General features: G+C 46.3%; 1 protein-coding gene across 1 annotated transcript in view; it reads left to right on the forward strand.

The window, feature by feature from the left end:
• Nucleotides 1–1,913: 1,913 nt before the first annotated feature.
• The window catches only part of COLGALT1 (collagen beta(1-O)galactosyltransferase 1), a 29,102-nt gene continuing 15,623 nt past the window's right edge, over nucleotides 1,914–15,392 (forward strand). The window contains exons 1-6 of the mRNA XM_087710689.1: nucleotides 1,914–2,176; nucleotides 5,339–5,449; nucleotides 7,546–7,663; nucleotides 10,039–10,173; nucleotides 12,091–12,295; nucleotides 14,547–14,666. Of these exons, the coding sequence (XP_087566815.1) occupies nucleotides 1,956–2,176; nucleotides 5,339–5,449; nucleotides 7,546–7,663; nucleotides 10,039–10,173; nucleotides 12,091–12,295; nucleotides 14,547–14,666 (910 nt within the window). The 5' untranslated portion in view covers nucleotides 1,914–1,955. The remainder of the gene's footprint in view (nucleotides 2,177–5,338; nucleotides 5,450–7,545; nucleotides 7,664–10,038; nucleotides 10,174–12,090; nucleotides 12,296–14,546; nucleotides 14,667–15,392) is intronic.

The raw sequence follows: 15,392 nt of genomic DNA on the forward strand, positions 1-15,392 counted from the left end.
ATCAGAGAAAATAGTATTGAACCTGATGTTGAATCAAATCAGGCTGATTCAGAGATATTCAGATTGAAGTGGCACTCCTCTGAAACAGACCAACTTTCAATCTGAATTCTTCTGAAGCTCATTAAGTGTTCTGATTTGAGAAGGACCCAGTGACAATACTTTACAAAATGTTTTAAGCCCTGCTTTATTTCAGTAATAGCTTGTAGAACCTCTAGAGACCTGTTTTGAATACAAAGTTTAATTTAGTTTAGTTTTATTAAACTTATATGCCGCCCTATTCCCCGAGGGGACTCAGGGTGGCTAACAAACTAAATAGGGAAAAGGGGAAGTACAAAAAACAAGAAGACAAGACAAATACAAAAAACAAATTAAAAACTCGTCAACAGCCGCACCAATTCGAGTGGGGCTGGGAACTCATCAGGCCTGCCGGAACAGCCAGGTTTTAACGGCTTTGCGGAAAGCCTGAAGGGTGGCGAGGGTTCGGATCTCCACGGGGAGATCGTTCCAGAGGGCCGGAGCAGCCACAGAGAAGGCCCTCCCCCGGGGGGTCGACAGTCGGCACTGGCTAGTTGATGGAATCCGGAGGAGGCCTAATCTGTGGGATCTAATTGGTCGTAGGGAGGTAATTGGCAGAAGGCGGTCTCTCAAGTACCCAGGTCCGATACCATGTAGGGCTTTAAAAGTAAGTCAGGATTCATCAAGGGGGTAAATCAGGGGCTGAAGAACTTTCTTTATGAGAAGTAGTTTGAACATTTGGAACACACTCAGGCTCAGTGACTGGGGGGAAAACATTACCAAGTGTGCAAACGGCATGGAGAAAATGAAGAGGGAGAAAAAAAGGTGGACAGTAAGAAAATGGAAGTTTCTCTCCATCTCCCCAAACACTAGGGTCACAGCCATCCAGTAGAAGCTGATTGAAAGGAGATTTTGAACTGAAGAACTTCACATAACAGGGGACTGAAAAATGGAATTCACAAGACCAAGACATGCTGAAAGCATTAACTTGGGTGGTTTTAAAGGGGGATTTTTAAAAAACTCATAAAAGACAAATTTATCAAGGGCAATTAACTCAAGACTTCCTTCCCACATGATCCTTCTTGTTGTTGGTTGCGAAGTTGTGTCGGACCCATCGTGACCCCATGGACCACATGCCTCCAGGCCTTCCTGTCCTCTACCATCCTCTCGAGTCCATTTAAGCTCACTGCCTACTGCTTTGGTGACTCCATCCAGCCACCTCATTCTCTGTCCTCCCCTTCTTCTTTTGCCCTCCATCTTCCCCAGCATTAGGCTCTCCTCCAGTGAGTCCTTCCTTCTCATTAGGTGGCCAAAGTATTTCAGTTTCATCTTCAGGATCTGGTCTTCTAAAGCATTACGGAACAACAAAGTTGGAAGGTACCTTGGAGGTCTTCTAATCCAACCTCCTGCTCAAGAAGAGACCCTATACCAGTGTTTCTCAACCTTGGTGACTTTAAGTCCTGTGGACTTCAACTCCCAGAATCCCCCAGCGAGCAGCTGGCTGGGGGATTCTGGGAGTTGAAGTCCACAGGACTTAAAGTCACCAAGGTTGAGCAACACTGCCCTATACATTTTGGACAACTTCCTTCCTTCCTTCCTTCCTTCCTTCCTTCCTTCCTTCCTTCCTTCCTTCCCTCCCTCCTTCCTCCCTCCCCGCCAGCGTGGCTTTTGCAGCCAGAAAAGCTTCAAAAAATAAAGTTTGCACGGTTGACTTTGAGGAAAGAAGCCAGAAATAAGAGACGAGAAAGATGGAGAATCACTCCGGGCCGAACAAAACTCCTCCTCAGAGAGACTGCCCACCGCCCTCGGCAAAGCCTTTCCTTCCACGTTTCTGTCGGAGGGCAGGATTGGGAGGAGTTTCTCCTCTGCCCCTTTAAGGCCGTGTTTCCTGTCGGAAGGCAGGCGAGGGAGCGGCGGCGGCGGCGGCGGCAGCGACGGCTATGAAGCCCCGATGGCTCTGCTTCTGCCTCCTGGCGCTGGCGACATGGAGCGCCCGCCGGTCGGGCGCTTACTTCCCGGAGGAGCGCTGGGTGCCCGAATCCCCGATGCGGCCTCCGCGCGTCTTGCTGGCCCTGCTCGCCCGCAACGCGGCTCACTCGCTGCCGGCGACGCTGGGCTGCCTGGAGAGGCTCCACTATCCCAAGGACCGCATCGCGCTCTGGTGAGTGGCTGGCGGGCGGACCCTGCGCTCGCCGCTCGCCCAATGCCTCGGCGCCAGAAGGCTGCGCTTCGGTGGGAGGAAGGAGGGGACGGAGGGTGGCGGCTTCCAGCCGAGCCTGGAATTCTCCCGAGGTTGCAGATGACGTTACCTTCCACGTGTAGCCTTTCCAGCTCTCTCTCTCTCTCTTCCCTTGGGTCGCGGCGATCCACTTGGGGCCGGAAAGATTTGCTGGCTGGCAAGACCCCAATGCTACTTTAATAGCAATAGCAATAGCAGTTCGACTTATATACCGCTTCATAGGACTTTCAGCCCTCTCTAAGCGGTTTACAGAGTCAGCATATTGCCCCCAACAACAATCTGGGTCCTCATTTTACCCACCTCGGAAGGATGGAAGGCTGAGTCAACCTTGAGCCGGTGAGATTTGAACAGCCGAACTGCAGAACTGCAGTCAGCTGAAGTAGCCTGCAGTGCTGCATTTAACCACTGCGCCACCTTGGCTCTTGGCTCTTTAACATCAGTAGATCCTCTAGACTTGCCTCTCTGAAGCTGGCCTCTCTCAAGAATGCATGTTCAAGGTATAACTGGCCTCTCTCAAGAATGCATGTTCAAGGTATAAGAATGCATGTTCAAGGTGCTATTAATCACCCATAAAGCCCTACATGGCAGTGGATCTGGATACTTGAGAGACCGCCTTCTGCCAATTACATCCCTACGACCGATAAGATCTCATAGATTAGGCCTCCTCCGTATTCCATCGGCCAGCCAGTGTCGGCTGGCAACTACAAGGAGGAGGGCCTTCTCAGCAGTAGCCCCGACCCTTTGGAACGAGCTCCCCGTGGAGATTCGTACCCTCTCCACCGTCCAGGCCTTCCGCATAGCCTTGAAGAACTGGCTCGCCCGTCAGGCCTGGGGATAGGATAGTTACCCGCCCGAATGATGAGTGTTTGTTGTTTGCTATTTTATTACATGTTTTGTCCTACTGTCTGTATTCCCCTTTCCCAGTTTTTGTGTGAGCCGCCCTGAGTCCCCTCAGGGAAAAGGGCGGCCTACAAATTCTAATAAAATTCTAAAAATTCTAAAAAAAATAACAGAATAACAAGAGTTGGAAGGGACCTTGTAGGACCTACAATGTAGGTCATCTAGTCCAACCCCCCCACCCCCCAAACAGGGGACCCTACCCCATTTCTGACACATGACAGTCCAGTTGAGAGACCGCCTTCTGCCGATTACCTCCCACAGACCCATTCGATCCCACAGATTAGGCCTCCTCCGTATTCCATCTGCCAGCCAATGTCGGCTGGCGACTACTCGGAGGAGGGCCTTCTCTGTGGCTGCCCCGGCCCTTTGGAACGAGCTCCCCGTGGAGATTCGGACCCTCTCCACCCTTCAGGCCTTCCGGATGGTCGTGAAGACCTGGCTGTCCCAGCAAGCCTGGTGTTGAGTTCCCCCCCGCTACTCGAATTTGCTGTGTCTGTTGTGCTTTTAAACTGTTTGCATTGTCTGTTTGTCTTTGTCTCACTTTTGGTAATTTCCCCTCCCTTGGCTTTGTTCAGCCGCCCTGAGTCCCTTCGGGGAATAGGACGGCCTACAAATTGAATAAAATCCAAATCCAAATCCAAATCCAGTCTCTTCTTGAAAGCCTCCAGTGATGAAGCTCCCACAACTTCTGAAGGCAAACCTGTCCATTGGTTGGTTGTTCTCACTGTCAGAAAATATCCCCTTTATTTCTAGGTTGAATCCCTCTCCTTGATCAGTTTCCATCCATTATTCCTTGCCTGGTCCTAATAAAGGAGAATATTTGTAGCTCAGGGTTGAGGAGCTAGCGCTGATGAGGTTACTTAGTTTGGGTGATGAAACATTTGCCAGAAAACAAGCAAGCTCAGAAAGCAATAAGGACCCCCCGCGTGTTTAAGGTGTGCCAGTAAAGATAGGTAAAAATTCATTTTCTTCAGAGTTTGTTGAGCGGTTGGGACGGCTGATTTGAAAGGCTTAAAAATAAGCCTGCAAGAAAGGCAGTTCCCCATGAGCAGTGTTTCTCAACCTTGGCGACTTTAAGTCCTGTGGATTCTGGGAGTTGAAGTCCACAGGACTTAAAGTCGCCAAGGTTGAGAAACACTGCCATAGAGAGACGCATCTAGTCTCCAAGAGTGGCTTTAAAGAGTACCATGAACCTCATTCCTTCCCTTATTGTATCTCCTGTCTTTCTAGTCAGACCATGTCTGTCTGTTTTCCCTGTACAGTTGGTACAGGACGGACAACAGTTCATTTAGTGACGGCTCAAAGTTAACATCATCACTGAAAAAAGTGACATAGCCATTTTTCAGACTTACGACCGATGAAGCATCCCTTTGGTCATATGATCAAAATTGGGATGCTTTGTTCATATTTATGATGGTTGCAGTGTCCGGAGGTCTTGTGATCACCTTTTGCGACCTTCTGACAAGCAAATTGAGCCGAGGTGGCGCAGTGGTTAGGATGCAGTACTGCAGGCCACTTCAGCTGACTTATCTGCAGTTCAGCGGTTCAAATCTCACCGGCTCAAGGTTGACTCAGCCTTCCATCCTTCCGAGGTGGGTGAAATGAGGACCCAGACTGTGGGGGCAATAGGCTGACTCTGTAAACCGCTTAGAGAGGGCTGAAAGCCCTATGAAGTGGTATATAAGTCTAACTGCTATTGCTATTGCTAAATTCAATGGGGAAGACAGATTCACTTAACAACTGTGTTACTAACTTCATTGCGGTGATTCGCTTAACTGTAACAAGGAAAGTCATAAAATGGGGCAAAACTCACTTCACAAATGTTTCTCTTAGCCTAAAGGGCTTATTTGTGGTTGTAAGTCGAGGACTATCTTTTCCTGGGACTGTATGGCTGACCTTTGCAGACGCTACATGATCTCAGAGAAGCGTTGCCAACGGATGCTACATGCCTGGCCGCCCGTGTTCCAAAGCAACGTGTTCCTTTTCAAAGCTGAAGTCCCGCGTGCCCTCCAAACTACATCCGATGCTCAGAGTCGCATAAAACAAATCGGATATTAAATCTGACCCTCATGGAGATGGGAGGAAAAAAATAAAATAAAGGCTTCTTCTCCTTGGCAGTTGATATAAGTTGCAAAACTGCTCAGGTCAGAATGGCATTTCATCTTTCAAAACCTCTTTCCTTAGGGTGGCAACGGATCACAACATGGATAACACAACCGCAGTGCTTCGGGAATGGCTCGTGAACGTTCAGACCATGTATCACTCAGTGGAGTGGCGGCCGATGGATCATCCCAGGTGAGCTTGGGGGGTGGGTGGCACAGGTATTGTGCCTCTTAGCATGCAGGGAAGGCAGAAAGGAAATGGAAGCTGGAGTTCAAAATGGAACTAGCTCTGAAGGGGAAACTGAAGTAATTGCCAATGGGTTAGTTTTGATAGCCTCATTGGAATGGATGACCTGCAAAAAGAGAAATGGCAACATTGCGTAAACTAGTCAGATTGGGATTAGCACCTATTTACACTGAGGGTCCTGTGGATAAGTAATAAAGATTATAAACCAGAGATTACTAGTAGCTCATCCCATCCAAAAACTCGTGACCCGTCAAAACCGCGCTTGACTAAACCGCACCCGATTAAACCGCGTCGCTGACGTCATCAACAGGGCGACAACAGCCAGCGCGGAGAAAGAAGGGCGCTTTAAATAGCGCTTTGAAAGCAAGCCGATTCAACTTAAGGTAAAGGTTAGCTTTAGGGTTAGCATTAGGGTTAGGTTTAGGGTTAGGTTAAGGGTTAGGGTTAGGGTTAGGGTTAGGTTAAGGGTTAGGGTTAGGTTTAGGGTTAGGTTAAGGGTTAGGATTAGGTTTAGGGTTAGGTTAAGGGTTAGGGTTAGGGTTAGGTTAAGGGTTACGTTTAGGGTTAGGTTTAGGGTTAGGTTTAGGGTTAGGTTTAGGATTAGGTTTAGGGGGGTTAGGTTTAGGTTTAGGGGTTAATTTTAGGTTTAGGGTTTACAGCGTGCTTCTGTCTCCGCGCTGTTGTCGCCCTGTTGATGATGTCAGCGACGCGGTTTAGTCGGACGCGGTTTAGTCGAGCGCGGTTTTGTGGTGGAACCCCAAAAACTATATGCTGTAGCAATGAGTGAATTGAAATCCCATGGAATTATTTGGGAAAGGCTCCTTGCACATAAATAAATTTGAATGCCAAGTAATTGCATTTTCACCACAAAAAGTCATTGTAGAAATACATTAAGTGACTTTGTATGTATCTTGGTCATTTCTTTTTGCACATATACCTGGAATATACTTATCATTCAAAACACCACTCTTAAAATACATAAGGTAGAAAAGGTTTACCCAAGAATTACTGTAAATAAAAGACCAAGGAGAAACAAAGGAAAAATAGAAGCTTGGAAAAGGAAGGAGAAAAAACAACAACAAATGAATCAGTAATTGCATAGCGTTAGAGAAGAATTCAGCAAACTGGGAATGTACATCTCCCAGAAGACTGGAATAAGCTATTGTTCATTTAGAACTGCAAATTGTTTAAGACTGCAATCAAAATTTGGGATATTGCAGTCGAGACATTTTGAAGCCCAGTAACTCCTTTTCAAATATTGGTTTGGGTATTTTTTTCCCTTCTATCTTCTTCTGTGTACTTTGTGAATAGGAATAATTCTGAACAGAGGTTAATTTCTGTGACTTTCACATAAAAACTAGGAACAACACTGAACAACACTGAATGAGAAATAGCTCGTTTAACATACGAGTCATTGGATGAACTCTGCTTAGAAACACACCAGAGCAGATTACTGGTTTTGAATCAGAGGTGGGTTCCTACCACTTTGCACCAGTTCGGTAGAACCGATTCGTCAAATCTACCAAACCAGTTAGAAGAGGTTCCACCAGTGGACCTGGAAAGCAGGCCACACCTACAGAAGAGGTTCCAAAAATTTTTGAAACCCGCCACTGACACACACACACACACACACACAGAGAGAGAGAGAGACAGACAGACAGACAGACAGACAGACAGACAGACAGACTCACACAGAGAGAGAAACAGAAAGAAAGGAAGAAATAAAGAAAAAAAGAAAAAGTGAGAGAGATGAAAGAAAAAAAGGAAAAAGGGACAGAGAGACAAAAGGAAGGAGAGAGAGAGAGAGAGAGAGAGAGAGAGAGAGAGAGAGAGAGAGAGAGAGAGAGAGAGAACACATGGCCGGCGAGCCACTCCCACCAGGTCACATGGCCAGCAAGCCGCTCCCACAAAGGAGACAACACCCACAGAGTAGGTTCAAATTTTTTTTTAAACCCACCACTGTTATGAATCCTACCTTCTAGGTATGTCCTGGGGTAGATAATTATTCTTTACAAAGCCCCAAACTTCATTGTCCCTTACAGGTTCTACTCCGATGAAGAAGGCCCCAAGGACTGGTCCAATTCACGCTATGACTATGTCATGAAGCTCCGACAAGCAGCTTTGAAGTCTGCCCGAGACATTTGGGCTGACTACATCCTGGTAAGGAAAGTTCAGAAAGGAAGTTTAGTGGCAGGACTGAGTGCATTGCTCGGATTGGATGATTGTCTGTCTGGGCTTTCATTAACGCAGGTTGTATTGTAGTTCTGGGGTTTGTATAAGCCTGCATTTGATAGGTGATTGCCGAGGGGCTCAGAAACTCCAGGCTATCTATATCTAGCACTGGGACCTGTCCACTTTTAAAATAATGCGTAAACTTCACCAGTTCACTTTGTTACATTCATTATCTGCTTAGATTCTGCCCACTGTCTGTCAAATACTAAGCTGTAGGCAGGTACTAGGGTCATACATCAAGTCAATAAGGTTGGGCTTGAACAACTCAACAACTCAACTTTGTGAGCCACAAAGAATCTAAACTTGGGCTCAGTGTGTAAACCCAGTCCTTGAGTCAGATGTATGTGTGTGGGGTTGCGGGTGTTGTGTAGCTGTTTCATTTTGTGTACGGTCCAAAAATATTTCTGGTGCAAGGGTGCATTTTGTTGCTTTTTGCACGTGGGCTTTCTCAGAGGCAAAAGTTTTGTCAAGTCCTTCTTCCTGCGTCTGCTTCCCATGATGATGCTTGCCAGTTTGCAGTTCTCAGCAGTACAACTGTATGTGTGTGTTGCCCATATGCGTTCCACGCACTTCTTTGCTTCCAGTTTAAATAGGAGCACCTTTTGTGGCCCTAGTTAAAGAACAGAAGACATGGCAACTGAGAAAGAGATTTGTTAGGAGCTGAATACTCAGTCTATTGCAGCATGAATTTCTGCTTAAGTTGGGGGAAGGAACTAGTAGCCTGCAGTTATTTTGCAGTTAGCTCTTATTAGCTGCAAATAGCATGGCCAGCAGTAGGGGACTATAAGAATTATTATCCAAAATAATTGAAGGAGACTAGTTTTCCTAACCAATTCTAGATCTTGGCTCTGGAGAGGAATAAATATATTTGATTGGAACGCAGTGGATATTTTTGAAACCAGTCTTCTATTTTGTATTGTATTTTACCTGTTTTCTTTAACTGGCTGGGAAGCCAAATTCATCCAGGTGAGTTTCAAGCAGGATGCCCTTTTTTTTTTTTTGGCCACGCAGAAAAAAGAAAGAGTGAAGGAGATAGAAAATGCCTGAGGGTGGAAGATGGGAATAAAATTTAAAAACTCTTGTCATCTCTTTGTTCGTTAATCATCGTCCCTCTTTGTTCATGGTGCTTTTTACAACTTCACTACTTTTGCCCATTTGATGTTTTCTGAAATACTGTTAAAATCATCCAAAACAAAAGCTATCAGATGTAGAGTATGACAAGCGCATGTACTATGCGGTATTAATTTTCACAATATGTGGAATTTAATATCACTCAGGGCTGATGGCTGATAGTTTTTCCTTTAGTTTGGATATTGCCTTCTGAAGCTGGCTGGGTCTGACACTTCATGGCCTGTGAATGCAATTGAGGTTCCTTAGCCTGTCCATTGCGTGTTCTCCCCTCCCGCCTCCCATTCCTTTTCTGTGTTGTCTCTCCCAACAAGAGCAGCTGCCATGAAAATTCAGAGTATAGGGTGGAGCCAGTAGAACAGCTGGCCTTGATGGGGTCGGCTTCTTGGCTGGCCATGACTGATACTTCCGTTTTGAAATGAAGACTTGGTCTCCAGCCCAGAAATGTTTGGCACTGGATAACTTGTATAAATGGATCTTTCTCACTGAGGTTAAATACAGATTTATGTTTTCTCTGCCAATGCATGAAAAGTAGTAATACCTACAGTATTTGTATCTGGATCTGCTGGCAGATTTCTTTGAGTTTTTTTGTTGTTGTTGAACTGGCAGGTTTATTTTGATAGAAGTCCCATTGTGCACATTGTGACTGAGCTTCTGGAAGTAGAGCCACGGCTCTGGTTACATTGCGTCATCCCTGAATAATTTTTCATTGTCTGGGATTTATGGACAGGCTGCGCAGGGCATCCCCTACAGCTGAACTGCAACATAATCGTGTATTTCTGTTACTCCGCATTTGAAGAGAGAGATCCTTCTGTGCATTTGTAACCCTTTGTTTCCACACCAGTTACTGCCTAATGAAAAGCTATGCATGAGGTAGCTTGGTCTGAGAAAAGTGATTGGTCCACAGGCATGTAATAGTAGTAGTAGTAATAATAGCAATAGTATCTTTATTATGGTTCAAGACCAGTTTGGTGTATGTTTAACCCATGGTGACTAAGGATGATCTTCATTTGGGTCTCCCTGCTCTTAAACCCAATATCTCAATCACTCCCTTGATCTGTACTGGGTCAGTTAAGATTGCATACAGACTAGTTATTACAGAAACTTGTAACCATCAGTAGGAATCGCTGATGTCGAATTCACCTTGCTTTCTTTTTTAATGCTCCATTGTGTAGTTTATGGATGCAGACAATCTATTAACAAACCCGGACACCCTGGGCCTTTTGATAGCTGAGAACAAGACTATCGTGGCCCCAATGCTGGACTCACGAGCAGCCTATTCAAACTTCTGGTGCGGGATGACCTCACAGGTATGCAGATTCAGAAGCTATGGCTGAATTCTAAGTCTTTTTTTTTTGGGTGGGCAGCTGAGGTGACATCCAATGATGGCAATGTAGACCTAATCAGATTGCGTTCTCCTTTTCTCCAACAAAATACAAGGTCAATCCAATGCTCACTGACTAAAGTTGGCTCCAGTTACCTAGTTGGACTCACCTGTGGCTTTCATGACTACCAGGGATTCCTCAGGATGACTGTTGGATGGAAACTCAATAGTAGCTTTGCTGAGTCCTCTTAATCCAGTATTTTGTTCCTCCTGTTCCTCCTGAGAGACCGCTTGCTGCCAATTACCTCCCAAAGACCCATTAGATCGCACAGGACCGGCCTCCTCCGGGTTCCATCCACCAGCCAATGCCATCTGGCTACGACCCGGGGGAGGGCCTTCTCTGTTGCAGCTCCGGCCCTTTGGAACGAACTCCCCGCGGAGATTCGGACCCTCACCTCTCTCCCGGCTTTCCGAAAAGCCGTTAAAACCTGGCTGTGTCGGCAGGCCTGGGGTTGATGAGCTCCCCTCCCCTCTCGACAGGTGTGGTTGTTGGTCATTTTAAATGTCTATTTTGTACTTGTACGTTTCCCCTTCCCGTTTAAGTTGTTCGCCGCCCTGAGTCCCTTTTAGGGAATAGGGCGGCATATAAATAAAATAAAACTTAAACTTAAACTTAAACTAGTGGCTAGCCAAATACCTCTGAGCTATTCCAAGCCAGACCTGGAGTCGTAGCATTCTCTTGTTGTGGTTCCTCGCATATAGTGTATGAATGCATGCCATCTCCATTCTGGAGATAACAATGAATTTTCAAGATTAATTCTCCTTGATAGATCAGCCATCCATGAATATCCAACTCCACCAGTTCCTGTAAGTCCTAAGGACTCTATTGCTACTCAAGAGACTAATAGCCCATCTAACAGGGAAGCAGAATTGGCAATAGGCCTTAAGAGCCCTAACCTGTTCTGAACTCCCCATGTCAACTGCAAGCTTGTAAAACCACTAGACAAGGGTAATTTCCCATGCTAGGAGACCTTGCAGGGTTGATTGCACTACCTCATTGCAAAGTAATTTACCGATAATTGATACCAAATAAACCCCACCATTCTTGCTCAGGTAGACCTCATAAGGTCAGTAGGCCACTCCAGAATGAAATTAGGAATTGCAGCAGATTCTCCTTTTCCTGACGTAGCCCTGGGTTGTGAGATCCTTAGAGATGATGGCTAACCGGTGACCCGTCAAAACCGCGCTTGTCTAAACCGCGCCTGATTAAACTGTGTCGCTGACATCAACAGGGCGACAACAGCCAGCGCGGAGAAAGAAGGGCGCTTTAAATAGCGCTTTGAAAGCAAGCCGATTCAACTTAAGGTAAAGGTTAGGTTTAGGGTTAGGGTTAGGGTTAGGTTAAGGGTTAGGTTTAGGGTTAGGTTAAGGGTTAGGTTTAGGTTTAGGGTTAGGTTAAGGGTTAGGATTAGGTTTAGGGTTAGGTTAAGGGTTAGGTTTAGGATTAGGTTTAGGGGGGTTAGGTTTAGGGGTTAATTTTAGGTTTAGGGTTTACAGCGTGCTTCTGTCTCCGCGCTGTTGTCGTCCTGTTGATGATGTCAGCGACGCGGTTTAGTCGGGCGCGGTTTAGTCGAGCGCGGTTTAGTCGAGCGCGGTTTTGTGGGTGAACCTGGATAACCAGAGGGTCTTTGAACATTGTCATCCAATAGCTTCATTTGGCCTGTTGATGTCTGCTGACAGACGTGCTAGATAACATATTCTTAAGATTAGTGTTAAAATATTATTTAATTACATTTATGATGAGGCTTTGCATTTCTTTTCCAGTTGCTGCTGTTACAAGAGTCATTAAGTTGTGTCCCTTTGCAGCAAAGCTCACCTGGAATTTTCCTTCTCCTTCTCTTAGGGTTATTATAAGCGCACCCCTGCTTACATCCCCATCCGGAAGAGGGATCGCCGTGGTTGCTTTGCTGTACCCATGGTGCACTCTACGTTCCTCATCAACCTACAGAAAGAGGCTTCGCAAAACCTTGTTTTCTACCCTCCCCACCCAGATTACACCTGGGCTTTTGATGATATCATCGTCTTTGCCTTTGCCTGCAGGCAGGCAGGTGAGAAAAATGCTGCCTTTCCTTGGTCAAGAGAGCATCATCAGCCTTGTGGGTCAATCTACTGAACAAGCATCACCCCTTTTTCAGGAGCTGAGCCAGAGACATTGTTTGTTAGGATCAACCATCTCTTTGAATGGAAGTACTTGTACTTGACGCCTCTTCACCCATCGTGGGTATAGGCGACTTCCATGGAAATTTGACGCCACTGTAAAAGGAATGGATACGGCGATCCATGGAAGCTGTTTCGACTGGATATACCCAAGGGGACGCCAGTCCCAAGGGTCGACAGAGCTCGATTGGTGGGAACGGGGGGCACCACGTGAAGGCCGGGTTGTCGTTTGATAGTTGAGAGGCTTTGCAATAAGCGTTGCAATGTATATTTTGCGCATCAACTATCCTTGCCCCCCTTTGAATGGAAGGGCTGCCCCAAAGAGCTTTGGGGGTATGATTATCAGTCTATCCCAAGCTAAGTTGGCTTCTCAGCCTCAATCCTGTCCATTTGCAACTGGTCAGTCTTCCCCATTTCTCTTGGGGTGTCACAACTGTCATCCTCCTTCAGCTTATGGAAGGCTGTCATAGGAGAGATAATTCAGCAGTTTTGGGCTATTCTCCCCCACTTGTAAACAGCAGGATTCTGACAAGTGATGGCTTTAATTTGTCTTGCTTTGGAATCTAAAACCTTGCAGATCTCCTTCTAAGAGAAAAGAAATGCAGTTGCCAAAACATGTGCTTTATGTTTTCTCAGTTACCCTTTTGGCTTTAGCTGGATGAAGATGTGCATCTGTGAGAGAGAGCTGTGAGACTTGAGTGGCAACAGCAAGGGCAAAGAATGGTTAGCGAAGAGCAGCATGGATATCTGCTGCCTGACTCAATTCAGCTTAGGACATCCTCTAAAAAATATCAATCAGTCCAAGCTGATTGGGAATCTGCAAATGCATTTTTTTTTAAATATCCTAGAGACTATAATCTTCACACCTCAGTGTCAGTGGGGTTCTTTGTATGCCATGCTAAAAGTCCCCAAACAAACAGGTTTTCAAGCTGATTCCCCCCCCCATCACCATACTTTTGCGTGATGACCTCCTGCAGAAATGGCATCTCATGTCCAGCCTTAACAATTCTGGTTCTCTATTCAACTACCGTATTTCCTTGAAAATAAGACCTAACTGGAAAATAAGCCCTAATGCAGTGATAGCAATAGCAATAGCAGTTAGACTTATATACCGCTTCATAGGGCTTTCAGCCCTCATAATGCCCCCAACAACAATCCGGGTCCTCATTTTACCCACCTCGGAAGGATGGAAGGCTGAGTCAACCCTGAGTCGGTGAGATTTGAACAGCCGAACTGCAGTACTGCAGTCAGCTGAAGTAGCCTGCAGTGCTGCATTTAACCACTGTGCCACCTCGGCTCCTTTTGTAGATGGCTAACCTTTTTGCCATCACGTGCCAAAAGTGAGGGGAGCGCAAGGGGGGGTCATGTGTGGTCATGCTCACACCCATAATTTTATTCACATGACACCCCCCGCGTGCATGCGTGCACAACAGCCCCCATGCATGGACTCCCAACCCCTGCCCTTCCTCTGCTTTTGGCTCACAATGGACCCGTTTTTCACCCTCCCCAGGCTCCAGAGGCTTTCTAGGAGTCTGGGGAGGGTAAAAATGGCCTCTCCTGCCCCTCAGAGGCTTCAGGAGGCTTTCCTGAAGCCCCCAGAGGGCGAAAAACAGTCCTATGAGCAACCCAGAAGTCTGTTCCTGAACTTCTGGGTTGCCCGTAGATCTGTTTTTTACCCTCTGGAGGCTTCAGGGAAGACTCTGGAGGGTGAAAAACGGCCGAAAATGAAGACCAAAGTCAGCTGGCCAGCATGCACATGTGCGCTGGAGCTGACACGGCAACACCTTGTGTGCCCTAACAAATGGCTCTGCGTGCCACCTGTGGCACCCATGCCATAGGTTCGCCATCACTGCCATAACACATCTTTTGGAGCAAAAATTAATATAAGACCTGGTCTTATTTTGGGAGAAATATGGTAGCTTCTGTATTTGGGTTTTATTGGCTACCCCCCTAAATCTGAGTGAAGAGGGTTTTTTTTAATGTGTGGTGGGAATAACTTTAAATCATTTGCCCGAGTTTATTAAATAGAGATGAAGCATGATGTTGACCAGTCCTGCCAAGGGAAAGGGTATAGGGATTTTGTATTGCTTTGTGTAATCTGCTCTTGTGCATTCACTCTTCCACCCTTTCCAATTTGTTTAGAAGTTCAGATGTACGTGTGCAACAAAGAAGAATATGGCTTTCTCCCGGTGCCTCTACGATCTCATGGCACCCTGCGTGACGAAATTGAGAGCTTCATGCACGTACAGCTGGAGGTCATGGGTGAGTGTGCTGTACAATTGTAGTTTAACTGAAGGGGAAAATTGCAGTTAAGGAAATCAGGTCCTTGATGAAGCATCACCTTTCCCCAATACAAAGTTAGTTATGAAACTTCATCTAGAGCAGTGTTTCTCAACCTTGGCCACTTGAAGATGTCCGGACTTCAACTCCCAGAATTCCCCAGCCAGCATTCGCTGGCTGGGGAATTCTGGGAGTTGAAGTCCGGACATCTTCAAGTGGCCAAGGTTGAGAAACACTGATTTAGAGAAGAGCAAAATAGCCAGCCCTATTGTGATATCATCACTGGGTTCTTCTAGAACTAGGGGTAGGGAACAATGGCCCTTTTATGACCCGTGGACTTCAACTCCCAGGATTCTTGAGCCAGCATGGTTCACAAGTCTTAAAAGGGTCATAGTTCCTCACCTCTGTTCTAGAAAATGCCACGTGGCCACTGGACTAAAATCAAGGAATAAGAACCTGGCATTGCTGCAGTTTAGGCTTGTTATTATTAAAGCTGAGTTGTTTATTCATGCATATATGGCTGATAAGATTTTTATTTTTCCTGTTTGGTATAATTCTACTCCTGCTTATCAGTGGAAGGATGCAATGGGTTAGATAAGGGCTTGGCAAGCTTTTTCTGTAGATGGCCAATTCCATTCCTCCACCACCTCCAGTTGGCAGATCTACCAGCCAGAGAGCATGGCAGCCATTGGACAGTCTGGCTGTATC

This window comes from Thamnophis sirtalis, unplaced genomic scaffold (genome assembly GCF_051295495.1).
Source record: "Thamnophis sirtalis isolate CommonGarterSnake01/CBP01778 unplaced genomic scaffold, rThaSir2_p1.2 scaffold_3, whole genome shotgun sequence".
In the NCBI taxonomy this organism is placed as follows: domain Eukaryota; kingdom Metazoa; phylum Chordata; class Lepidosauria; order Squamata; family Natricidae; genus Thamnophis; species Thamnophis sirtalis.